Source organism: Rhinolophus hipposideros, assembly GCF_964194185.1.
Source record: "Rhinolophus hipposideros genome assembly, chromosome: 21".
NCBI lineage: Eukaryota > Metazoa > Chordata > Mammalia > Chiroptera > Rhinolophidae > Rhinolophus > Rhinolophus hipposideros.
This window is the reverse complement of record NC_138067.1, coordinates 31004724-31032210: the sequence shown is the minus strand read 5'-3', so window position 1 is coordinate 31032210 and position 27487 is coordinate 31004724. Positions and strand designations below refer to the sequence as shown.

Genomic DNA, 27487 nt, shown 5'->3' with positions numbered 1-27487 from the left:
ACCCGCACCCTAATCACGTATGGCCACCCAAGGGGGTGGCCCTCCTACAAATCATTTCCAGCAGCTTTCAGGATAGAAAATACCTCCTGCTTTCTCTGCACCCTCTGCACATCCATTGTTCTACACACAGAAACCCAAACAGGCCCTCCTATTTTAATAAAAACATGGTGTATCCCCAAATTTGCTCCAGGAAATTCTGTGTGGTCTGCGAGTCCCCATACCTTTTTTGCTGTTATTTTTGGGATGCATGAAAAACAAACAAGCAAAAATATCCTTAACATCACAGTGCAGTATTATTTTTTAACTCCCCCTTTAAAAAACCTAGAATCCGGTGGAAATGATAAATTATGCGACAGTGACTTAAAAAAAAAAAAGCAAACAAAATGGAGCACATATCAGTTTTTAAAAAAAGAGCATTTATTTTAATAAAGAATAAAAAGAGATCAATATACTTTTTAAATGCATACAAAAATAAATATTCATTCAGTACATTAAAGATGTGTGTGCTTTAACATTCATTTGCACTACAGACGAAAGCCGATTGGTATCTTACAAAATTGCAGGAAAAAAAGTACGCTAGCCTTAAAAAGGTCATGCTCACTTTGTTGACCAAAGGAGAAAAGCCACTTGTACTAAATTTTTCCTATACTCTCATGTCAATTCAGACACATGCAAAGGTCCTATGTTTATGAAGTGTGATTAGCACTACACCTGCATCATCCTCATAGCAGTAAAAATGGGAAAGTGAACAGGCATTCTGGGGCTTTTCAGATTTTAAATGAGAGACTTTTGTGGTTACAAGACCACCAGGTTGGCTGAGCTGGGACAATCTGTCCCCCAAACCCCAACACCTTCTCCCATTTCTCCGAATGAGTGTTGACAGGTGAGGCCCCATTCCTGCCCTTTCATTGTGAGATTCTGAGTCAGGGGTGGTGGTGACTCAGGTTGGGTGATAAAGGAAAAAGAATAGAGAAAAAGATTCTTTTCCCCACCCCCAAGAGAGGGGAAGGGAGGCAAAAGGACCATCCCCACCCCCCTAAAACTGAGTGGTGTCTACACCCTTGGCAGGACGGACTCAGCCAGATCACCAAACGCTGCACTGGCAAAAAGTGGGGCCAGCGCTCAACACACCAATCTCTGTCAGCCGCAGCGCACCACATGGGACAAACAGACAAAGCAAAGGCGCCCCAACCTAGCAACATCCACCACCTTTTTAGAAAAAATGTTCAAGTGCTTTTTAATCCTGAAAGTGGTGTGCTTTTTTGGTTTTTTTTTTATTTTGTTTTCTATTATTTACTGTGGTTTATTGGGATTTTTTTTTTAATTTATTAGTTTCAGGTGTTAAAGTGGCTGTGGAGATGGGCTATCCTGCATCCTGCACACATGGTGGTGTGAATTGCCACCATCATTCAGCCAAGCCATTGTTTTCCATCTTCTGTCCAGCTTTTGATTAGCCTTATGATGTAGGGTAAACATTTTGACACATTCTGGGAGTAGTAAGGGCATCTTCTTTGCTAGTAAATAGGGTAAGTTCTTCTAAGGCTAACACGGGGACTTCTCCATTGAAATCCCAAGAGACAACTCTGTTGAAGAGCAGAATTTGGTATGGAGTGGGACCATCTTGATCCCCAAGGAGTGGTAAGGATGGGGGAAGGCATTCTCCCACACAGTCCACCCCAGGACCAGTGTAGCAGTGACAGGCTAACACATGTCATCCACAGCCCCCACTCCACTCTAGCCACGCCCACACACTACACACCACCGGCTGGTGAATGGGTTGACTGAATCGAAGGCACAATCAGAATGCTCGTACAAGCCACAGTTAGTTTTTGAACTTGTGGTTTATGTCCTGCCCAGTTTATAAAAAATTTTGAAAAAGTAAGAAAAAGAAAAGCTTCAAAGCAATTTATAATAAGACATGTAAAACAGTAGAATTAAAAGTACAAATATTTTTAAAATAGGTCAAAACAATTCAGAAAGAAGAAAAGAGAGAGGTATTTGGCGTTGGTTTCATTATAAAAATGGAAAAATAAATTTAGCTCTAACTTAGCTCTAAGCTTCCTGGCAACAAGGGCCAAAGGGCAATTTCTCATTGTCTGAAGGTGAAAATACACCAGTTCACCTGGTGATGGAAATGCTTTCCTAGCACCAAATTCTGGGAAGAATATACCTTCTTCTCACAAGGCAAAAGTTTTGTTTTCATGTATTAAAGGGAGGCTAAGTATCTAAGTATTTTCAAATCATGCTTAAAAGTAAAAAGATACTTCACATGAAATCAAGCACATGAAATCAAACAGCTATAGCTCTAACAAAAGATAAAGATGAAAAGCTGCTTTGTTCTGCAAAGTCCATCTCCAAATGTCTCTCCTGGAAGCAGCTAAGGACTAGCTGAATTGAATGCCCATTGTTTGAAAAGGTCAATTATCGCAAAATGCAGAAAAGAATCATAGCAACTAATGATAATTAGGGAAAAAGGGCAGGAAATAAATGTTTTAATCCTAGTTACAACATTCATACCATTTGGCATGAGTTTCAATGCTTATATCTGAACGGTGGATACAGCTTTGTTTTCAATGCCGAGGCCTCCGAGAATGCCCTTACTAAATTAAGAGCAGAATGAGGCATCCCACCCCAGGCCAGAGGACCCCACATCCTTAAATAATTACGACAGTAATTGTAATAGTGACATGTGAGATGTGGGCGGGGTAGGGGTGCCCAAGAGAGAGACTTAAACTGTGATCTGTTGGTTTTCTCTGAAAAAGGGTCTCTGGTGAGAGGCACAAATATCTGGAAACATCCGGAAGACCTGGTCTGGCTGGGGCTCCTCGGGAGCCTGCATCATGGACCCAGCACCACAGCTCTTCCCAGCTTCTTCTACCAGCTGCCGGACGTAGAGTTGTTCAATCTAGAGGGATGGTGCACAAAGTAAGACAGGGAGGTGGGAAGTCAGGTGGGACTTGCTTTGACCCCAGCCAGATTCTCTGATTACCCAGTCCTAGGCTATCATGCAGAACGTCCCCATGGGTCCCAAATGAATGAACCCAGAATAGGCAGACGCAAAGAAAGGGCAAGCAGTAATCCTACAAGGAGCCCTATATATGCTCTCCCAATATTGTCCCCAATCTAGCTAGCCAGGGTCCGGAATTCCACCATTATAGTTTCATTCCTTTGACTGTAGTTAAATAAGGGCTTGCAAACCCCTACTCTGTCACTTAGACCTTCAGGCAAGGTGGACTCTTTCTGGGAAGGATGTTTTGATTTAGCAGAACAAACCAAACAGGAAAAATAAAAAAGAAGAGGACACATAGGTTATGAGAGTCCTGGAACATAAGAAGATGGTTCAGAGGGGGCACGAATCCACTTCCCCCACCTGAAGGTCTCACCCAGCCCTGCCTCTGCCCACAAGTCCGTGCTGCCTGTTCTGTGGGCCGAGTATAAACTGGGTCCTGATGTGTAGGCTGACGCTAGGAGATCTGGCCACAAGCCCTGAAGCTGCCCACACTTACCTGCACAAGAATAAGTTTGGAGCGCAAGGGGGTCATATCTGGAAACTCTTCTCCGAAGCACAGCACAACTCGACTGTCGGGAAGCCGGCTCTGGTTGTTATAGAACTGCTGCAGCTCTGGAAAGACATGAGGGGGAAGAGGCGGCTGTTTGCAAGTCCTGGCCTCACCACCCTCTTCACCAGGTGGGCTCCTCAGTGCTTTCACACCTGAGCTCACACATGCCAGCTCGTCCACCTTTCCAGGGCCCTCCCCCAGGAAGCCTCCAGTTCTCAGACCAGGTGGCAGGAGAGACATGACATTAGCTCCCGGCCAGTGCTGTTACAGGCAGAGGAGCAGAGAGCTAGAGGGACACAGAGAAGGGGGTCACATCACACGCAGCACTGCAGGTGGCCAGACGGAATGATTTCAGACACCCTGACCTAGAAGGAACACACGGGGTGGGGTCCTAATTATACGCCTCACAGAATAACAATAGCTGACTTGTGGGTGTGTGCAGGTGTCGTCCTGAGGACTCTGTGTACAAGGCCAGTGCACACCAATCGCCGAGGACCTGGCCAAGCGCAGATTCTGATCCCGAGCGCCAGGGGTAGGGCCTGAGACTCTGCATTTCTAACCAGCTCCCTGGGTGTGGGAACAGTCCACAGTGGAGCTGCAAAGAGTGAAGTTCCTTTGTCCTCCCGACAGCCACACCAGAAAGGTACATATCTGCACTCCCATTCTACACATGAGGAAGTCAAGGCACCGAGAGGGTCCCCAGGATCGCTCATCAAGAAACTGCAGAGCAGGATTCAAATGCTAGGGGCGCTCCTGCCGCACCCGTGACCCTGGTCTCTCCATATCCCCACAAGGACTGTGGGCGGCAAATGGCCCATGGGAAGGAGGCAGGATCTTTAAGACTTGGACAGCAGGGGACAGTGGTACAGACCTCGGAAGAACTGGCTGGTGTCGAAGACCTTGACCACCTCGTCACGCTCCAGCTTGTTGGGCCTATCCTTGCACAGCACAGCGTTGCCACTGTAGAACACGCGGCCCTGGCACAGCCGCTTGACCAGCACACCCTGCCGGCTGCTGTGCAGCAGCACACCTCGCTCCAGGTGCCCGAACAGCTTTCGCGTCACCTGCCTCTGCCGCTCGCTGGGGATGGTGTCCGCTGGCGGGAAGCGCACCAGCTCCAGGCCCTCGAGCCCGTACATTTTGACACTGGGCAGACCTGGCTGGCTCAGGGACAGGCGGCAACCCTCAGGGCAAGTGGTAGTGGTCTGGCCCACCAGCTTGCCCCCGTAGTAGAAGCTGATGACCATCTGGGAGAAGGCTGTGGGAAAGAGGGGGACAGGTCAGGGTTGAGGGAAAGGGGGCTCCCTGGTCCTTCCTATGCAAATGCCCAGAGCCTTTCTTTCTCTCAAACTGGGGAGCTTAACTTTTTGTGCCTCTAAGAGGACCTCTGTGGCATTCTGGGAAGTTCATGCACCCCTTCTAGAAATAATAATTTTTATAAGCATGAATACACAGAATTACTAAAAAAACCAATGATTTTGAATATAAAAAACTATAGTGCTCTCTGTACTACTGGGGAAGAGCTGGTAAAGAGGTTTTGACAACTTAATTTCTTAGGAAAATAGCTTCATCTCACAGGTTCTGGTATAACATTCGTATACTATGTATCATACAATGTTATAATATTAACATATGTATTATACAATATTATACTATATATTATACAATGTTACAGTTTATATTATATGTTATCTAGATATATAGTTAGTTTAATACTGTATAACAATATGGCCTGTTGCCTACATTCATAATGGAAGGAAATTCTAGATTTGAATTCAAAGTTGATGAAAATAAAAATATAATCTTTTTCTCGACAAATTCACGGTTCCCTTGAGATTCTCTGGATTTCAAATTAAGAATCTCTCCAAAACCTATCATCCAAACCTGTTCTCAGGAAAGAGTATGAAAAACACTCAGATTAAGGCAACATTTCCCATAATGTGCTACACATAAGATGACTGGGGGTAGGGTGATACAGCATTGAATAAATGAAAAGATTATTCCATTTTCAATATTTCTCAATCTCTGATCACCTCAAAAAGAAAGCCCCAGTTTGGTGTTCATGGATCTTTAACACCTAATCCTGACAACCCTCCTTTTAACAAACGGACAAGAGCCTTGGGCAGGTGGTAATATCTGGCCAGAATTTCCAAACTGTCTGGTTTTCACTGAATTTGCTTTAACCTCTGATTTCCTACTTACAGAAATTGGCAGTCGTTCTCCTTCTATAGGCAATGATAGATGGCCCCCATTTTAAATAAACAAGTTTGAAAAAGTGATATTTAGAGAAAAATAGGATGTTACTAACAGTGGTACCCGGATACGAAACTAATTGTGAAGCTGGAGCGTAAGTGACTAAAGTCTGGACACCTCTAAATTAAAGTAGAAATGAAGACAACAGCTAAATTCAGGGATACCACCTGAGGAATCTGCATTTTAATAGCCTTAAACTGTAAGAATTACATGCACCATCAATGAGCTTGGTGAGTTTAGGGCACCTTCTAAGTGTGGCAGACCAGTCCAGGGCTGCTCCCTGGAACCCCACAAGCTGTGAACACCCCAACTCATGGTACCCCCTCGAGTTGTGCATAACTACGAGGGGCGGCCCTGTGGGTGGCCACCTACCTCACCTGGGCTAACACCGCTGTGCACTTACAATTCCTTGGACCCTCCCACTGGGCTCTGCTCCAGAAACATTTTCTTAAATATTAAGACTCTCCACTACTATTCCCAGGCTCCTTTTTCTCCCACGTTGGAGTTAACAGGCATTTTAGAATCATGCAGGGCTGGGGGTCGGAACTGCAGGTGCTCCAGCCCAACGCATTTATTGACACTTAGGGAAACTGAGGCCCAGATGGGGTCACCCAGCATGTAAGCGGCAGCCCCAGCATCCAATCCCGTGTCTCACTACACCCCACTCACCATCCTCCTACCCGCCAATTCTGCAATGTCCTCATCGCCTGGTGACTTGACACTTTCCACTTCCTTCACTCTAGAACAATTCTGAACTTTGTCCCAAATGAATGAAACACTCCAGATGACTCTGTCACCAGTCTGTCCCTTCGCCCTGTCATTGCTGAGGCCTTATCTCACAGCATCTCTCGACCGTGTGAACGGACTGCTTCAGAGGGAGCGGCAGACAAAATGTTCCAGATGCCCAGGTGGGGCTATCCTACTGACCCCAATGCCATGGGACAGCTTAGGCTCAGAGAAGGTTTGCGCTGGAAAGGCCTGAGCCAGGACTCACCGCATCTACAGGTGAGCAGTGGAGACCCATGGAGCAGAAGCCACTCATCAAGGGCCACCAGGGACTCAGTTCAGCCCTTCTGCAATTCTAAGAGCCCCACCACAACCATGGCTTGCTCCCGTTACAGCTACTCACCCACTGAGGACACCCTGCTAGGGAATGGCCTGACCACAGTGGCAGCAGAGCACAGACTCTGCAGACCCCTGCCAGCTGTGTGACCTGGGACAAGCAGCTTTTCCACTCTGTGCCTCAGTTTCTCCATCCGCAAAGTGAAAACAATAATACGCCCACCTCACTGGGTGGCTATGAGGATTGCATAAGTTTGTATTTGTGCTTAGCATATGTCAGCACCATATAAGCGGTTATTAAATAAATTGGAGTGATAGGACAAAAGATCAGCGACACAGATGAGGTACCTGAGGTTATAAGCCACAGTCTCTGGCCCACACAGCACATCCCAAGTACTGTTCCCAGTGCTATGGACCTATTAGCCCATTTCATCCTCAAAGTGACCCCATGAGATGGAGACTATTTAAAAAATATACCCATTTTCCAGGTGAGAAAACCGAGGCATAGACAGGCTAAGGCGTTTGCCCTCACTGGCACAATTGCTAACTGAGGAGCCTGGATGCTCTCCCCTCCTGGCAGACTGCTTCACATCTGTGTTCTTAAGCAGTGAGCTACACTGTTAGTTTCAAGCACAGCCCTGTACCCCAATCATGTCAAACACATACAGTCAAAAGCACAAACAGGCAGCCACAGTCATGTTTGGCTCCACCTGCACAGTGGGCTGTTGTTAACGCAGATTTGCTGCAACGTTTTTATATTGGACAATTGCACCTAAAAATCCCGACGTCTGGTTTCTCTAGAGAAATGGGAAAATCGAGCCTGGCTGTGTCTGCAAGTCCACAGGGTACCCTCTCCCACAAGCAGCCCAGTGGGGTATGGTCCTTCTACTTTGCAAGAGTCTCTGCCACTCCCTGTTATCTTCACCTGCCATTTCATTCATTACATTATCTTGGGCCTGCAGGGTTAAGAACTGGGGACCCCTAACATCAACTTATTTACATCAACTGGGGGGGAATGGAGGGGTGAACTGAACAGAGGTACCAAAATCCATAACTTCTAAAGGAATGTTGTAGGGTTTTCTTTGCAAGAGGCAGTGTCTGCAAGTCACTCCACTCGCTGCTTGCTGAGACAGCTCTGCAATCAGTTGAGAAAGCTTCCTCCTCAGACTATGTCTCCTCACCCAGATGCTGCAGCCTGGTGCCTGGCTACTCTCTTGCCCCCAGAAAGCATTGGTCAGCAGACCACAGCTCAGAGCTAACCAGGTCAAAGGCCCAAGGCCATGATCCAGGGCCAATGGGAGCTGAGCGTGGAAGCTACCCAATTTAAATCGGAAACACACTCAAAGCCAGATGCCTGGGTTTGAACCTGGCAACGCTGCTTACCGAGCTGTGTGACCTTGGATGAGCAATTTAACTTCTAAGTCTCTGTTTCCTCATCTGTGAAGCAGCAGTTATAACAGACCCCAGGGCTGCTGTGCAATGCATGAGAGCTCGATGAACGAGGCCATTGTTTTCTTTATAATTTTCTTGCTTAGGTGAGAACCTGCCTCCACCACCCCAAAGACACCCGTCCCGTGAGGGCCTTGCTTAAGGCACTTCTCTCTGAGCCCCATTTCCTCCTCCGTGACAGAAGGCCTCAGAACCCCGGCCCTAACATTCTGTGGTCCATCTTGATGAGTCAGGCTGTTCCCTTCTCACAGAACCCAGCAGATGGTGGGGAACACACTGGCTTCCCTTGCTCTGAAGACACCATCCAGGAGCCTCAATGTAAATTCCAGGGCTCACTGGAAGGAGCGATGTCCGAGTCCCCAGCATAATTAGATACCAGTGGTACTGAGTCCATCTCTGTCCACAGAGGGCAGGCCATGCCCCAGCTCTGCAGCCCACATACTGTGTGACCAGGGGTTTCTGAGCTGGTGCAGTGGGAATAATAATGGCACCTAACTAGGGGTGGTGGGAAGGGGTAATGTGATGAGGCCATGAGTGTGTCAGTGACGACGCTGGACCCAGTCAGCATTCACAAATGTCAGCCACCACTGTCACCATCACCATCACCACCATCACAACCATCACCATCACCACCATCACCACCATCACCATCACCACCATCACCACCTCCATCACCACCATCACCACCATTGTTTTATTAGTATCATGATTGTTTTAAACTTGGGTGTGGGAGAGACTAAAAGAAACTGACACCAGTGAAATTCATTGACCAATATGCCCCTACCAGAAAAGTTTAATAACACTACGTTTAATCCTCACAACACTCCCGTGAGGTAGTTGTTATTGCTGTGCCTAATTTACAGATGAGGAGCCTGAGGTTCCGCATGGTTCAAGGACTCTGCCTGGGATCACGTGAGAGGGGCAGAGCTGGGCCTCCGGTGTATCTGTCCCCACACTTTCTCCCCCACGGTTACACCTGTACAGAGCTCTTTGGATCTATTTGTTGGTCCAATCCGAGAAGAGGCTCGAGAAGGCCCTCCACTTGCTCACTCCCAAGTCAAACGGTGAAAAGGAGGAATTAGGTGCCCAACTTCTAACACCAGATCGCACTTGTCCACGGACCCTCAAGAACCCACACAGATCCTTGAAGCTTTGTCTTCAGAGAGTGCCCTCCCCGACCCTGCCCAGCCCAGGGCACCTCGTACCTGAATGGTGTGGATCGTAGGCAGTGTACCCCGGCACCAGTGGCAAGCCTGCTGGAGAAAGAGAAAAGCAGATCAGGACCTAGCCAGACCAGTTTGTGTGGGGACCCAGCCTGAAGGCTCCCCCTCTCCAAAAGTTTCTTAAAAAGCCTCTTATGGCGTGCTCCTGAGGCCCTGCCACAGGCTTCCGCTGAATTTGGTGTTTTTCCCTCTCAGTGCGGCGACTCATGTTTCATAAATGCAGAAACCAGACCTCAACCCAACCAGCATGGAGGAGGGAGACTTCCTCTGCACTGTGGGATTTCTGACCATTTGTCAGTGTGACACTCTGGGGCCACATTTCCTTCCCCCCCGAGGGCCTGCTCCCGAAATATCGCTGGACTGTATGCCCACCATCCAGAGCTTGTCTCGGAGTGGAGCTTAAGCCCAAGCCAGATTCACAGAGGTACTGCTGAGCCCAGGGGAAGGGGCCTCTCCCAGAGTCCCCTGATTTGACCCCACCCTCACCCCAGTAACCTTTGAGGCCAGCTGTCACCTCCCCATATCCTATAGGGGACAGTGGGGGAGAGGCCAAGGGAGGAAGCAAAGACACTCATGCTCAGGATCATTTCAAGCATGGGGAAGGGTGTCATCAAAAGTTAATAAGCGGGTACATGCCTCATTTAGCCTCAAGATCCTGTGAGGCAGGTCCTGGTGTGTCCATTTTTCAGGTGAGTAAACTGAGCCTCATACAAGACATGCAATTTCCCGACAGAGGATTCAAATCCAGGGCTCCCAGTGAGCCATTGCCTCTACCTAGACTGTGATCTCCTGCCCTCCGGCCGCTCTGGGCTATGCTTGGCTCTGAGGGCTCATTAATGTCCTAAGAAACTAGATGGCAGACCTAATAGACAATGTGGCCCAGAGCTGCAAATTTCTTCTTGTCTGGGAGTTTACTGCACTCTGTCCCCTCCGAATTTCCCAGGAGCCTAGGGGGGAGAGGACACCTGCAATGGGAAGGACACGTGTGCCTTCCTGGGAGGCAGTGGCAAACGAGGCTAAGAGCATGACTGAGCTCTGCAGAGCTCAAGGGCCATCTCTCTGGGCTCAGTTACTTTCAATAAAATAGGCACTATAGCAGTTCCCCTGCCCTCAACCGGCCCTGGCCACTGTGAGGCTGAAACCGTTTAAGTCCAGCCCCCACACCACTTGGGGTGGTCCTGGGCTCCCATCCTCACCTGCACTGGGCTGCTGCATCCACCAGTCTGGGAGGAGCTGATTCCTGCAGGCTTCAGGTGGGGAAGGGCTCCTTTTGACCATCCCCATGTAATCGTCCACAGAAGGCTGTGTGATCGGGGATGAGAGAGAACAGTGCAGTCACTGGGCTTCCAGAGCAGGGCCCCAGGATCATAAAGATGAACGGCTTATGCTTCACTAAAACCATATTGCCACCTTTATCTCACAAGATAACAGGTAAGTTTTCCTTTGCATCTTGAAAGATGCAAGACAGTTCAGTGGGCTTCCTGATCAAACCACATTCCTAGCCTCTTGACAGTCCCTACTAAGTTTATTGGCTTTTACATGGAACTGCAATTTATTATTGCAATTCTGGGACACCAAGGAACAGTGACACTGAACAAACTCTTCCATGTTTTAGTGAATCTCACTCGATGCGCCATGTCTAGATTTTCCATCTCTGACCCATTCCTTACAGGAAGTTGATAAATCCAATTAGGAAATGTTTTTGAAATCTGCTTTTCCTGTGATCCCCCTGCGCCAATCCAATTATCTCACTTACTTAGCTGAGTCGGCAGAAAAGTCTAGTTTGGAAAATGGGACATTGTCGGAGAGACACGAAGCCAGGAATTCATTCAGTCTGCTGCCAAAGACCACCCAGACATGTAACAGCTGCCATGTGCAGAAAAGGCAGGCAGCTTAGAGTAGGTTACAATTTGTTATCTGTAGTTTCTGACTCCTGAGCTACCCTGTGTGTTTTTTTTAATTTGAAAATAATTTTTTTTCCCCAAGGCTTCTAGCATGACCATGCAAGTATTAAGAATTTCTATGGCACCCACACCACCTTTTGCACGGGCTGTGTGCAATTATTTTAGTTATGCAATGTCCACCTTGTAATAGCCATAAAAAACTAGTTAAGAAGCTAAAGGTGGAAGAAAATGACATCCAAATAGCTAAAATGGGTATTCAAATACCCATTGCCTGAGATCTCATTAAGCCTTTACCTACAGCCTATTAACTAGGACATTACATACAATTCAAATCAGCTTGGTGACACAGCTTTCCAAGCCATCAAGGATGAAAAGCTGTATGTTAGAAGACAGGCAGCCCACCAGCCATGAGAGCTAGTACAGTAATCATGTCAGAGAGACAACCCCAAGCAAGGACAGTTTACATTTTGTTCACGGCAGCCTGCTAAGAAGGCAAAGCAATATATGATGCATTATAAAAGACTGCCATTCAGACTGGTTAAATAGGAAAAGTCTAGAGCTTGAGGGAATGTCACTGACACAGAGCACACAGGTCTGCCTCAGTCCTCAGGACGAAGGAGGGGACACTAGGTGAAGGGGCAGGCCAGTTGGCAGAGGCTGGCCTCACGAGGGTGGCCCAGTCCTCCCCTTCCAGCCCTGCCAGGGTGGAAGCAACGTTTGCTGGGAAACATGCTCACCAAAACACACGCAGCTTCTGTGGTCGGGGTCAGACCCCTGGAAATGCTGCCCCCACTCACCTCCTTGATCAGCTCATCAATTTCGGAACGCCCACACTCCATGTCCGTGACATCATTCACACAGCCAGACGTCGCCACGCCTAATTTGCCTATGGAAAACCAGACAAATGTGACAAACCGTGACCATGGCACTGAGGCATCACAACCCTCAGCAAGGCCATAATCTGTGGGTTGTTTTTTGTTTGTTTGCTTGGTTTTTTTTTTTTTTTTAATGCTGAGTTGAAGGAAATTATAGTCAATAAGGGTCTTCCTGGGTTTGGGAAAGGCCTATAAATTTTTTTCCCATGCTTCTTCAGTCATCTGATCAGCAACATTAAAAGAGAGAAGTTGGTTGTTGTTGTTTCTAACACTTAGAGGACAGAGACAGCACTGTGGTCTCTTCCGTTTGCTGAGATCTAAACTAAATTCACATCAGCTACCCTTGACTCCAGGCGCTGACCACCCTACCGAGGTGAAATTTATAAGCTGGGGCACGTCAAGACACTCAAAGATCTTCTGGCAAAACGGGCTTGCAGGTTGGAGTCTTTTTTTTTTTTAAGTTAGTCGGCAGGAAATCTCTTTTTGGCCTTTCCAAATATACACGTATGCATTTGTATGCACGCTCCATGCACGCACACCCAGCACACCACAAACACTCGCCCATGCCCAGTTCAAACCCACCTTCGTCAGGAACCTCTAAAGGCCCACGAGTGTTTCCACAACAAGCACTCTGGACCAGGCTAGTTTCTTCCCCACGTTTATGCCTCTTCCTCAGACAGAAACATGCCTTATTAAGTTTATCAGTGTGACATAGATTATAACCAACTCACACATTTTTTGGAATTCATTAGTCCCCAATGATCTACAGAATTGACCTGCTGTTTTACCCTCACTGAATTTTGATTCCATTTTGATAGATTCAAGAATTCACTTAGAAGCTTTTGATGGGGGAAGTAGGGGACAGGTGGGGACACCCCCAATGTAGCTTGCAAATCATTGAAGTACAGAAGAGAATGGGGCTGTGGAGGCATTATGCAAATGAAACGTTTCTGTGCCCCACCCCACCCCTGCCCCGAGAACCTGTTACAGAAGCAGTTCTTTAACAGATACTGTTGCAGGTGATGCTGGCTGTACCCCATGCTATAAACAAGTTAGGGTCACCTGCCAGTTCAAGCTTCACTGGTCTTGGGGGTGGGGGAGTCAGAAGAACTTCTCCATTCCTTCAAATCACAATTTACTTGGTGATGACAAAAAAGTATCCAAAACTTGGAAATAAAGCAGAAAGATAACTGTTTGGCCTTTTCAAGCCATTCCAGAGTATTATCTAGCCTCCCCTCAGGACCATCTGATTCTCTAGGGTATGGTCAGTTTGTCTGACTTAGTATTGACTATCGATTAGGCTTCAGACTCAGTAAAGCCAGGGGTTAATTTACAGGTAATTAAGCTACAAATGACGGAGAGTAAAGATAACCCCGAACTATGGCTATATCGTCCAGTTGGACACTCATGAGATCAGCTCAACCTTCTGTTTCTCACTGACCATGTACACCAGTATTATATTCTGTCAAACAATCATGGTCATCATGCTGGTTCCCTCATTAATGAGTCAAATAACTCTCTGACCGAGGCTCACTATATATTTTTTAGGGTCACCATTTTAACTTCTTTTTAAATGATACATCTACATTTTCAACCTCCCCACAGTGGGAAGAGCTGAAACTCAGACTTTCTGCACAGACCTAAGCAGTTTTTGAGGGTTCTATGTCTTTCAGGCATTCCTGGACTACCCATGGACTTCTAAGGAGAAAAGGATGTTGAGTCATGATTCTAATTGCTACATCGAATGGCTGAGAAAAATCAGTGAGTTACAAGAATGTTTTAAACCAGCAATGGCCAATTAGATTTTATCTCATGGGCCAGCTCTGATTCCTACCAGCTGCACAGCATGCCACTTTGGAAACAATTCTGGGACCCAGATTCAAGCTCCATACCTCTAGATGGATTAGTGATGTCTGTCTGAGCAGAACGCCTGGAAGCAGGCCTGGGGGATGTGTTGCTAACCCTGCTTTAAACTCCTCACAAATGCTTTCCTGGGATTTTACAACTGGAAGAGATTTCAGGAATTATCACATCCTGAATTCCCAAACAATGATCAGGATCTAACATGATATTGAGTCATATCCGATCTCCAGCAATGATATCAATAGTGCCATCCACCACAAATTCATTCAAGACTCTTACCCTCTACCTTCATCAGCCATCCCTTCGTTGTCTACCTTATTTTCCCCAAGCCTCCTCTGAGAGTTACTAGCAAACAAAAGGAATTACTTCCACACTGTCAGAGCGTCCTCCTGACCAATCTCGTCACCGGGGGAGTCCTCCAATGTACTCCTGGCCTGACAGTGAGCAGCAGAGCTGGCTGCCACCCAATCTCCCCGCCCTTTCCTCCCCTCATAGCCGGAGCCGCCTCTCACTCAACTGGAAGCTGCCACTTGGTCAGCAGATGGTGGGTGAGGTCAGCAGAAAGAGATCTCCATATCTGCTTATACAAAGGAGAGAACTATTTTGTTTAGCTTAAAAACCACTCGCCCCGGACCCTGTGGGCGGCGACTTTGACCCCAAGCCCAGACTCTCCGGTGGGGGGATGCAAGCCCGGCAGCCTCTGTTGGGCTGAGTGCCCATCAAAGATAGTTACATTTTTGCTCTTCCTCGGGGACGATGCGGTAAACTTTGTATGGCTCGGAAATATCCAGCTGGGACCGGTCTGTCACTTCCTCAAAATCTGGACTCTTGTTCAAAGCACAGCGTAGCCTCGTCTTCCATGTGGCTGGTTCAGCTTTGTCCCCTTCCTTAAATTTCCCTTTAAAAACTGCCCAGGCCTGAAGGAAGAGAAAGCAGCACATGAAACACACGGCTGGCACATTGACCACAGATACCCAATGGCCACGGTCAGGACCAGCACATTCTCACGCTCCTGAAAGTCATTTTTGGCCATCATCTCTCATTCAAGGAATTTCAGAGCTCAGAGACCTCCATTAGACCACTTTTTTGGCAGATGTGAAAAGATCCAGGCAAGGAAGGGGTCCCCCAAGATTGCCCAGCTGAGCCGGTATTGGAACCCAGGCCCATGGGTCCTCCCCCACACAAATCCTTCTCTGGACCAGAGGGCCAGGGGGAGCCTGAGGTCAAGCAGCACAAAGAGGAAGTTGGACATGGTTTCACTAGAATGTTAAAAACAAAGAACAATTTGTGTGTGTGTGTGTGTGTGTGTGTGTGTGTGTGTGTGTGTGTGTGTTTATCAACCCCTACCATGAAAATTTAGCACGAAAAGGGAACATTTGCAAAAATTCTGTGTGTGGTCATCCACTGCCCTGCTACTTTTAATAGAAATTTTGTTTTGCATTTTGGCATTTATTCTAACCTCCTGGGTGCCAGCGCCCCCCAACCCCCTCTCCGGCACTATTTAAAATGCAATGAAATGTTTTCCCTCTCTGATGGTTTTTTTCACAGTTTGGTTTTCTGACCTCTTCAGACTTTAGACTCTGAACTAGTTCCAGAGATTGAAAGCTGGAATGTAGAATGGGGCATTAAAAAAATTTTAAAAATCAAACGTGTGAATGGGCATAGTTTTAAGTTCAAAATTAGAATACAGGACACATCAATTAGGAGGTCACTACTGTCAAGCGAAAATACCCTTTGACATTACGCAAAATCAGACATGTCTTCCACACTAAACTAATACCAGATCGAGAGGGAATTCTCAACCCCCACTCAGGAAAATGCAATTCTAAGAGGTAACTTTCCCAAGGTGACCCTGTCTGGGATTACATGCCAACTCTTCTGATTTCCAACCCAGTGAATTTCCACTACGGCCAAGTGTTCTCAAGGGCTTGTGAAATGTAGATTCCTGGGCCTGTCCCTCAAGAGTCTCATTCATTGGTGTGGGTTAGGTCTGCAAACCTGTATCTTTAGCCAGTGATTCTGACTTAAGTGGCCAGGAAATCACACTTACAGAAGAAACTCCATAACTCCCTTAAGAGTCACAGTTCCGTTTAAAATAGTCTTGGCTTTTTTTCCCCTCATAGAAGACAAGACCTCCCAGTTCTCTGGGAGCACTCCCTCCTCTGTTGATGCTCAGAGCTTAGATTTTGCATCTCTGCTCAAGGTAAAGAAACTGTTAGAACATTCCTATTCATGAGCATGAGCAGTCATTTCCTTTCCTGACGTAGATGCAAAACTCCCCTTTAGAAATATGTTTCAAAGTAAACGGTTTCAATCCTGTCCAATCTTTTTTTCAATCATTTATTAACTGCATCACAGACCATGCATGAATTTCTTTTTCCCAGAGAAATATAAGAGAAAACATGTACACACTGAACAGTAATTTCAGTTTCTTTTTATGTTAAATCAGAGTGTCTCCACCTCAGTATTATTGACATTTGAGGTCGGATCATTCTGTGCATGGCTGGAGGATTAGCAGCACCCCTAGCTTCCACCCACCCCCTCCACCTATCCCTGCAGTAGCACGCCCCACCCCCATTATGACAATCAAAAATGTCTCCAGACATTGCCAGATATCCCCCAGGGAGGTAAAATCAGGCTACACACACACACACACCCGTTTGAGAACCACTGGGTTAATCCATATTACAAATGGACCTTGAAGAGCATGGATTTGGGGGCAATGCTAGTCCCAGCTGATATTTATCCAGAACTGTCCCAGCCTACATGCTGTCAGTCACTGGTTTTCTCAAGGCTCATACTCACTCCCATGAAGAAAGCCAGGATATCAAAAAACAAAGCAGGGCCCCTGGGCTGGCATCAGGAACCCCGCTTCCAGCCTGCCCTGAGTCCTCTCGGGCTCCCTGGCCAACTCTAGTATATAAGCTTAGCTGGGGGATCTCGCAAGATCCGAAACCTAACTCTAGATAGAACAGAGTGATTCCGAGGCCAGCCAACAGCAGCCACCACGGCTGTCCAGCCCCTACTGTAACCTATGCCTCTGCACTCAGCAGCAGCCAGCATTCAACCCAGGGCTGCAAACTCTTCCTAACTTAACATTCTTGTCTCATCTCGAGTCTTAAAAATCAAATGCTATTTTTTATGCCTCTAAGGCCCACTGAATTTGAAATATCTGTGCTCCTCAGTAAGTTCTAATTCATTTAGGCTTATACAATGCCTGGTCAATGAGAGAACAACAAATGAATCATAACCCTCCACAAACTCAATTTTCCACCCTCAACTTTATGGAAAGGAGGCCAAATACTTTTTTAAAAATAAATATGAGCTGATATCAGGGCCTTTTCAGTATGCTCAGGGAGGTGGTACGAAATGAGCTAAATGTCTTTCACAGTCTACCATCTCTGGTCTGGCCCAGGAAGCTGACCTCAGAATGACATCCGTGATCAATGAAGGATTCTCCAGTATAAGTGGCTTCTGACAATCCACTGACTAAGGCAGGAAACTAGACATCTAACCCAGTCCTACCTATTGACTTCTTCCAATGGCAAAGGTACGTTGGGTGGACATCACAGAGCTGTGCCCCTCAGAGGATGGAGTGGGTGAGCACAACTCAGGGAAGTGCCAGATGGGTTCTTCCCACCTGCACTGCACCAGTCCAGTCTGTCACCCTCCCAGTGGCCTCCCAGCTCTGGGTGGGTGCCCCTGTCTCCCTCCCGCCCCCATTCCTGCTGAGATTGTACACTCATTTCAGATTGCCACATTGAGCAACTGCGTAATCAACGGAAACATTGGGAATCTTGCACATTTTTCTCAATGCTGTTGAAACGGCCATGAAGAGCATTGCATAAGATGTATAAATCTGGGGCTTTATTTCATGACCCCCAAGCAGGGAGCAGTGTGAAGGGAGAGGCCTTGGGTCTCCACCAGCAAGCCACAAGCCAGGGTTATGTGGCCTCCCGGTCCAGCCCCCTCTACTCTCCTCCTGAACTGCGCCCTCAGCACCCATGCCTCTGGTGAAACCTGTTCGTCCTGGCCACGGTCAGCTCCTAGCAGGGTTCTCCATGGAGGAGGGGAGAGTGTGCCCACCAAGGGCATCTGACAATGTCAGAGGTGTTTGGGGTTGTCACACTGGGGAAAGGGGTGCTACCGGCATCTAGTACATCGAGGCCCGAGATGCTAATGGACATCCTACAGCACACAGGACAGCCCCGCAACAAGGGACTATTTGGTCCTAGGTATCAGCAGCACCGAGGTTGAGGAGCTGGCTTATCGCCACCTATAATCTAGAATTCCCAGCTGACTGGGCGGACCTTGGGCACTGTTTAAATTTAGCCAGAGTCATTCCCAAGAGAAGGCACCATGATGCTACAGGTGAAAAACCTCTGAGAGAGAGGGATCCACACTCCTCCAAGAATGGGAAAAGAGGCACTAGTGGCATAAAACCCTGGCAGTGTCCAGGCTCCTGACCTCGGTTCCCTGACGGAAAGAAATGTGCTGGATACTCAAGCCACGTGGGTCCCCTTGAGTGCAATATGTCCACATGTGCCCACTTTTGTTGGAGAGAGCCAGTAACTCGCATCAGATTCTCAAAGAGATCTGCGACCCCGGATGACAGATTTAACAGACCTGCTATATGTATTGCCCCACTGAAAACGTCAGCGACTCAAAGGACTGAAGTGCCTCCTAAGCTAACTGTGACCTATTTATGTTCTACTCTGGGACCAAGGTATGGTCTTTTGTCATTTTTGTGTTTTGTGTGTGTGTGTGTGTGTGTCAGAAGACAGTCTTCCCTGGCTAAAAATCTGGTGCTGCACTGAGGACCCATAGGGCCTTGCTCCCCTCACTCATCCAAGGTCTCAGGCCTGATTCTGGTCCTCTACCTCCCCCACTCTTACTCACTCTCCGCTCCCTGCTCCTGGCCCCCCAAGGCCCACAGAACAAGCTCACACTGCAGCATTTTCAACCTGGGCTCTGAGTCAGACTGCCTGTGGTGCTTGTATTTGCAAAAATAGAAGCCTGGGCTCAGCTTGACCTTGCACCACTTCTGGAGCCTTAGAGAAGTCCGGAGGGGACTCCGATGACCAGGCTGGGCTGCAGAGCTGTGCTGCCCTGGCTCCTGGCTCCTCTGCCTAAATCTAAGTGGAATAGCCAAAATCCTGCTTATCAGTACTGCTAGGGAGTGGGAGCATGGGCTCAGGGTTGGGGTGCCTGCATTCAAATGCTGGCTCCCTCATCCAAGAGCTGTGAGATCTTAGACAAGTCACTTTTCCTTTCAGTGCCTCTACAGAACAAGGACAAGGGCTGCACCTCCTGTACAAGACTGTGGGAAAGGAAAACACAAAACCTGTGGGGCCGAGCCTGGCACAGAGCAAACTTTCAATCAATGTTGCCTGTCACAATGCAAACGGCAGAACCGATTAGCAAGTCCCTCCATGCTTGGGGTACTTACTACTCTCAAGGGAAGTCAGACTATTTCCAGACATCTGCTGCAGGTTCAGGACACCCCACATGACCCGGCAGGAAGTAATGACAGATGGTGTCTCTCTCATCTGAAATGACCCTACATTGCCAAACACAAGTAATAACTTGGCAAGAAGGAAGCCTTAAACCTTTCCTAAATTCCAAATGGAATTTAGATGGTAGCCCAGGGGGTAAAGGTCTTCGTCTGAGGGCCTCAGAGAAGTATTTTCTCTCCGCCCCACCCCCACCCCCATGCGTTTGCTAGTCCTCGTGCAAAAGAAATGGTCAGAGAGGTAAAGAAAGTACCCTCAATCTCCTCACCGCAAAAATGCCACCAGTGTACAACTGACCTCCAAACTGATTAAAATATATAATAGATGTAAAATCACCTAGTATACTTTTTGAGACACAATGCTGTACTCAGTCAATGTTTGTTTTTAAAAACTGGATGAATTTTCAAGAAAATAAGAAAGATGTCACTCAATCCCTCCATCGGCCTAGGACTGTGCTCAGAGTGGGAGCAGGCAGGTCGCGTCTTTACCTTGAAAATGGAGGCATCTACTTCCTGATTATAATCTTGTTTGCCAGCGTGTTTCCAAGGGATCCGGAACATGCTCTTCTCATCATTTTCCCAAATCAGCCCTGGGTACATGTTGCTGTCAATTTGCTCGATCAGCCACTGCCGAAGCCGCCGGCCTCCATTCCGGTCACACATCCTTGGAAAGAAAAAAACATATTCTATGACACTACAAATATTATCTCATTAATCACAGTACCCCAGGTACTTAAACTGCCAAGAAATGCTAATAGGGAAATCAGAGGGCTATAACACAGGTGCCAACTTAGGGGAAACCCACAGATCCAGGAACCCTGGGCCACCTGCCATGAGAAGACAATGCCTGTCTCCAGGACCTCAGATCCCTGAATGAAGACGAAAAGCTCCCTGGGAAACCTGCAGCTGCCCATCAGCCAGATAGTGGTCCCACCTAGGATTCTGGCTGGGCATTTTCCAGCTTTCACCTCATGTGCCCTTTCAAGCACATCTAATGGCATCACTCCAATCTTAGCACGAGATATGGAAAAATCACTTTTACATTTTCAGATCCCTTCAATGAGCAGCCTATCACACTAAGAGCCAATCCCATTACTTGATGCCCAGTTAGACCAATGTTTGTGAGCATTTATGACATTTGTAATCTTTGAGAAACAGTAGGTCCTCAGGCTATATCCTTCGATATGGAGAAAAAAGCATGAGTTTGAGAAGGACAGAGCTGGGGTCCCATTTGAGTCCTGCCATTTCTCAGCTGGGTGGCCTGGGAGTATCATTTAACACCAAAATGTCAGCTACACTGGCTAAAACGCTGGGACAATGATTGGTGCTTGGCATCATTGTAATGAGAGCTCAATGTATATAAAGCACCTCAGACCGTGCCTGGACCTTAGAAGATTCTCTCTGAATAACAGATGTTATTACTATCCCAGCTTTCTTCTTCAGGAGCTCTTATGACCAACTGGGAGATAGCAGATGAGACTGAGGAAATAGACTGTGGCTACAGACAAAATTAGCCAGGCTAGACTGTTTGAAAAGGCACTAAAATCGGGGGGCCTCATCATCCCAGGGTGCCCAAAGACGTCCTTCGGAAGAACATTTTTGCCAGAGCAGGCAGCTGTCCCAAGAGTTGAGAGAAAGAGAGAAAGCAATCATGCCATATCAACTCACAGCCCACATTTACAAGAACAGGGGTGGAAATCCCCTAGGCAGTTGGACAGACGCCCACTCCCCCCAAAACAATAGCATTTTTAGTCTTCTGATGAAAATGTGACCTCTTCAGGCAAACTAGTTTGAAAAAAATCAGCAGTGACAAGACATAATATCCCCCCAAGAATATGATCACATCCAGAGCAATGCTGGTCCATAAAGCAAAAAAAGTGCACATTTTGGAAACTCCAGCCACCCTGCAGGTGGCTGTGGGGTCGGAGAGGGGATTCAGGTCCCAGGGAGAAGGAGGTGAGGTTCCATGAGCACTGAATGTAACTTTTTCATCCAATAACTCCAGCTCCCCAGGTGTGCATTTAAAAGGGGTGAAATGTGTGAAATAGGAATTAGACTTTGATTTGAAAACTGTGGACCCAAGAAATGGCTTTTCTCTAACTACACCTTGGGAAAGACACTTGAACCTCTCTCTGAGATTCTCCTCACCTGCAAAGTGAATGGATCTCAAGCATCCCAGAATTCTAAAACAGTCTCTTGTGTTTATAAATAAAGGACAGATTTGGGAGGAGCACCTCGTGAGAGAAGTAAGCCATCACCACCAAGCTCCCCCACCACCCGGAAAATAACTTGGCAGGGTACACGTTGTTTTCCTTGGAGAAAGGCAGGAGACGTTCCCCTCCCTTAAGGAAGGAGCTGCGTGGAGGAGGGTGAGAGGGGGCCAAAATATAACAGAAGGGCTGGTTGTCTATTAAAGGAGATGCACCCTCTCATGAGCATTTTGCTCACCCCTTCGTACAAAGTTCCTAAATTAGAGTCCATGTTCCAGGAGCCTCCTGAAACAACAATCAAAATTTTGTATGCACGGGCATTTTGGAAGAAAGTGGATCAACACCTTCTCATCAGGATTTCTAATAGATTCAGAACCCCAAAATTTCTAAGGACTAATGTCTTGGTGATTTATAAGGAAAAGAGAAAAGAAAGTAAGAGGGATGTCATTGAGAAGAAGAGTGTGTCATAGAATATGAAAGCTGGAAAATGCTTTAGAAATCATCTAACCCAGCCCCTCTTCATTTGAAAGAGGAAAAACAGACCCAGAGGGGCACCCCAACCTCCAGGCACCCTAGCAGGGGGAGTCTTAGTTTACTCACTCTACAGAGAAAAGTCATGGTTAAGTTATGAGATCTCAGCACATGGACAGCCCCACCTGAATTTTCAATGAAATGATCTCCATGATTTTAAGTAGCATTAAAAGTCTAAGATTCTAATACAGTGAAGATCCATCATGATCTATGGAACACTAACAAAGTAATTCCACCAAATGCCGAGCCAGGAAATTTATAAGCCCAGTCACATGTTTATAACTTCCTCTTCCTTGATTTTTAGGTAATAATTGTCTTTATGGGCCAAGTCCTATCTGGAGCTAATCTGCACCCTATAAATGGGTCCGGGGGTCAGGTTTCCCAGGCAGCAGGTGATAAAGAGGCCGCCTTGGGCCCACGAACCAGATTGCAGGATGTGTCTGAGAGGTGGTACAGTACTCCTTCTCCCACACCTCTTAGGGCCCCTGGGCATTTTCTCGGGGCCACCACAGACTTCCATCCCCACAAACCCAAAAAGCATCCAAGCCATTTCTCCCTCTGGCTTCCAATCTTGCTGAAATGACTAGACCATCCCCAATTCTTTTCATGGGGGAACCTGCCATAATCCAAAAGGACACACTTGGAACACTCATTTAAGGACTGTCTCCTAATTTAAGTTGAAAATAAAATTAACTGTGGTATATCCCCTCGGACGTTGGGGGAATCATTTTAAAAGAAACCCAGAGAATTCGGTCTCTCCTTTCCATTCATGAAGCATTTCACAGCCGTGGGTGAGAAGCATATCTCAACTTAGTCTGCTCTTTGCTTTGGGATCGTTTTACACCAAAATGCTCTCGTTAGCTGTGACCCCATACAGACTTTCTCGCCAGGGACTATTAGGCTATGAGGCAAGCAAAGGAACTCAAAGCCGACTCGGACATCCTAAGTGTCCTCAATGGGAATAAAAAACCCGCTGGTTATCGGGAAGTTTCACAGTTATCCCGCGTGGCAGGGTTTCAGCAGGATGGAGGTCTTGGGTATAATACAGGGTCAACAGTTCCCTTCGTTATATGAGCCATTCTAAAGTTATCCATGCAAACTCAATGTTAAGAAAAATGAGATAAAAAAAAAAAAAAGAAAGCTTCAGCCAACCTTTGGGAGCAGCCACACAACGCTCCACAACGTGGACCTTCGCCGTGGAGCCGGGAGAGATCGAGGGGTGGGAGAAAACCGGAGACAGCGATGGCGCGGGCGCGCTCCCTGGCCCCCCGGCCTGGCGGCGCCCGTCGGCCCGGGTCCGCCGCCCAGGCCACCTACCTGCCGCCGTGCGCGCCGGGCCCGCCGCCCGTCTCCCGCCCGCGTTCCCACGCTGGCCGCCGGCCTCCGGAGACGCGGCTGCCGGCTCCCGCGCCCGTGCGGCTTTAAGGGCGGAGGCGGAGCGCGCGGAGCGCGGAGCGACGGCCCCGTTGGCCAATGGGTAAGAAGGAGCCGCTGGGCCCTCCCCGTCCGCGCGGCCCGCCCGCTCCGCCTTCTGCGAAGCGCTCGCTTTTCCGAGAAATCACTTTAGGCAGAGGCGGCGGAGGCTAAAGGTCCGGAGATCTTCCGGGGTCCGCGCCGGGGGTCCCAGGGGTGGGGCGGGACTGGGGTGCCCGCTGGAATTCCCGAAGGGCCGCGGAGGCGCCTGGCGGCCCAGGTCAAGGTCAGGGCGGGGGGTGGGTGTCAGACGGCGGAGGTCACGGCTGGGATGGTGGGGCCCAGAGAGCAATGCTACACACAGTAGGTGGCCCCCGCAGAGTGACTCCCAACCAAGCCCCTAGTAGTGTCCAGACAGTGGCAACCAGTCCCCCTGAGAAGCGGCAAGGACCGGCCACTTACAGAATGGGTCCTAGATGACCAGTCGTCTGCACTTGACTGGGGGTGGCAGGAGAAACACGGCCAGCTTTAAACAAAAATAAATAAAAGTGTCTAAAACCACTGCCCTCTGAAGATCAGGTATAAAAACAGGAGTGTCTAGCATGTTCGTCCTAGAATGTCCAAATAGGGACATTTTCATCATAAATTCTGTTCCCCAGAAAACATCGGTCCTCTTGAGGAAGGGACGCCTGTGTCTCTGTGTCTTCAGTTTCCAGCCTTTCCTGGGTGTTAGCTGACATTTATTGTACATATGGGAGTGGAGTGAGGGAACAACACTGGTGAAAGAAGCACAGAAGTCCTGGAAACTGAAGGTTCGGTTCTGGAGTACCTTAAAATAGAGGAAAAGGAGAGTCTTCGTTGATTTTTATTGCCTAGTTGGCCGATCATGCACAAGCAGCGATGTGTATGGGGCCATGTATTCCTTAGGCTTTTCAAAGACCTATGAAAAAGTTCGAGACGGAAAAAATTCTGTTGGCCCCAAAATGCAAAAAGTACATCGCAAATTTGAAATTCACAAATGTTCAAAGACAGGTCCCCATAGCATAACATGTCAACTTCGTAATTGTAATTTATTGATTGATAAACATTTCATTATACTTGAAAAACATGTGTAAGTTAGAAATCACTCAGTAAGAATTTCCTAGTACCATGATTGCCAGGAAATCACAGTGATCATAAATTAACTGAGTTCCCCGTCATCAAATAATTTCAAACGAAAACTGTTAATTTAAAGGTCAAATTCTTTGACCTTTTAAGGCCATTTAGATAACATGGGAGTATTTTAATATGTTTGTTATGATGTGGGATGAGCTTCCAGAACTCAGAGCACCTAGGACCTAAGAAGGTCTTAAAACAGCCTGCTGTGTACGTTTATACTCACATCTTTTCACAGATGTGCCCTTTAAGCTGTCCTTATCTACAGCTGTCCCAGCACAAAGATGTGTGCTCAGGTTTTCACTCACCAGTCCACTTGCGTAAAGATAGGAGCAAACGCATACAGTTAGCCATGGACAGGTCACAACATATGTTATTGGCAGTAGGTGTCACTATATACATTACAGGAATCATTCGCAATACACTGACTTGTATTAAAACTGCTCCTGAAACCCCATATTTTCCACATGGTGATTCCTCACCTCCTAGGAACAATTCTAACCTTATCTGTTTAGTTCTGTTCGTTTCTAATGAGCATTTATTGAGCAACTACTATGTGCTAGATATGGTGCCAAGGATAGCAGAACAAAGAAAGTGTCTCTGATCATTCATTCCTCTCCAGTTACCTGCCAGCATCTCCTGATCCTGGTAAATGTCATCTAATTTCTACAGCAGACTACTCGCTTTTCTGCCTCTTTATCATATCCCTGTTTATCCTACTCTTTTCTCCCCCAGCTTAAGCCTTTCTATCTACAATGGTCTCCCCATGGCTACCACAACAGGTCCAGATGCTCATCCTGGCATCTAAAAGCCATACTTTTCCAACTATATCTCTTACCATCATCCAACAGGAACCCCTATTTCCAGGGATAGCATCCTGCCACCTCAGTTAGAATGGCAGATTGTCAAGTCAGGCCCCACGTCAGATCCAAGCTCCCTGACTCACTAAACGTGTGACCTTGAACAAATGACTCAGCCTTCCTAAGCCTCAGTTTCTTCATCTGTATAATGGTGTTGATCATAATGTAATGTGAAATTATGTGAAATTGCCAATATTCAACTCTTTTTGATCTACAGAAAAGGCAGTTTCATATGGTTCAACCTAATCATTCCTTCCTCTTAGGATTAGTGAGGGTGGAATGAGATCGTGTAGGGAGGTTGGAGGCTAGGTAAGGGAATTGGTGCAGAGAATTCTGGGGAGAGAGCTTTTCCACTTTAGAGTCCCCACCTTGCCCTTGGCACTTTTCAAGCCCAAGCTTCACGAGGAAGATTCGAGAGAGCTCTGAAATGTGTTTGCTGAGAGGGCAGGTGTCAACTCACCCCTGAGAAACCCGAAGTCACCTATATCTCTGTGCTCCGGGAGATGCGTTGTTTTTTGTACTCCTCTGAGTTGGGAGTCTGAGAATACCACAGGTTGGTAATTCGCTAGGAGGACTCAGAGTCCACACTTATCCCTACTCATGGCTATGATTTAGTACCATGAAAGGACACAGAGCAAGGTCATCCCAGGAAACAGGCACATGGGATGAAGTCTGGGGGAACCAGGCACCAGCTTCCAGATCCTCTCCCAGTGGAGTCACACAGGACATGCTGGATTGTCCCAGCAATGAGTTGTGACGACACATGTGAAGCGTTGTCCCCCAGGGAGACTCAGTGCCCAGGGCTTTTCCTGGGGGCCAGCCACGTGAGCAACCTCTGCCTGCCATGTACCAAACTCCCAGACTCCCAGGGGGAAAGCAGATGTTCAACACCAACCACTCTGTACAAACCATGGAGGCACAGGGCGCCACTCTGATCAGTACTGAGTGCTGGGGCTCCTCCTGAAAGCCAAGCTCCCAGATGCCAGCCAACGGCTAACCTTGGAATCAGGCCTTTCTGAGACTGCAGTCTCAGGCCTGCTGAGTTAACTCTTTTCTGCACATGCTCCGAATTCCGAGGGGGTTTACCTCGGAACCTGCTACACTCCTTCCAATGGTGCCCGTGGCTGTATCTACCTGCCATTAGCTACCTGGGTTCACCTGTCATTAACTAAGGTAGGTTGAGTTTTCTCAGCTTCACTGGGGTTGAAGGCTCTTAAGGCTCATGCTTAAGGACAAAGCCACTCCATGCCAGCATTCAGAGCATGGCAGGAGGGATGATGGCGCGAGAGATGCAGAGTCTTTTGGGGAGGTGCTGCCGGCCCTTCCAGAGTAATCTCTCCACCTGGGAACCCTGGCTCTTCCCAGCCACAGCACTCAGATACCCCCCAAAAAGGAGGAGAATGGAGCTCTTTCTCCTCTTTTCAGCTTTATAGTTCTCAATTTAATCTGCTCTCTGGATTACCAACACTCCATTGTGCCTGCTGGCTCCCAGCTCTATCAATCATGTGGATCCCAATGTGCTTTTCTGGCTTTTTCCTCTTTCTGAGTTTGACCCCAGTGCCCTCCAAGTAAGTACAAATCTGACCCAAAGGCATGTGTAAATTGTTGAAACTTTTC

General features: G+C 47.6%; 1 protein-coding gene across 3 annotated transcripts; it reads right to left on the bottom strand.

Moving 5' to 3' along the window:
• Positions 1-396: 396 nt before the first annotated feature.
• On the bottom strand, positions 397-23871 carry IRF8 (interferon regulatory factor 8). 3 transcript variants are annotated; one of them, XM_081030927.1, is made up of 9 exons: positions 23760-23871; positions 20191-20365; positions 14923-15106; positions 12249-12337; positions 10744-10849; positions 9530-9580; positions 4432-4818; positions 3507-3622; positions 397-2905 (listed from the first exon to the last, which is right to left on the bottom strand). In XM_081030927.1, exons 2-9 carry the CDS (start codon positions 20362-20364, stop codon positions 2729-2731), a joined length of 1284 nt encoding a protein of 427 aa, XP_080887053.1. In that variant the 5' UTR covers position 20365; positions 23760-23871; the 3' UTR covers positions 397-2728. The 3 variants fall into 3 exon arrangements, with proteins under 3 accessions (XP_080887053.1, XP_080887055.1, XP_080887054.1); XM_081030929.1 differs by having other exon boundaries at positions 9530-9577; positions 23760-23849; XM_081030928.1 differs by lacking the exon at positions 23760-23871 and adding an exon at positions 23595-23726.
• Between the last annotated feature and the right edge of the window lie 3616 nt (positions 23872-27487).

Excerpts from the sequence above, each read along its gene's own strand:
- IRF8 (XM_081030927.1), bottom strand. The coding sequence starts at position 20,364 with ATGTGTGACCGGAATGGAGGCCGGCGGCTTCGGCAGTGGCTGATCGAG. Across the intron at positions 10,850-12,248 it reads TTGATGAGCTGATCAAGGAG|CCTTCTGTGGACGATTACAT; the intron begins GTGAGTGGGGGC and ends CCGATCACACAG. Across the intron at positions 4,819-9,529 it reads CTACGATCCACACCATTCAG|CCTTCTCCCAGATGGTCATC; the intron begins GTACGAGGTGCC and ends TCTTTCCCACAG.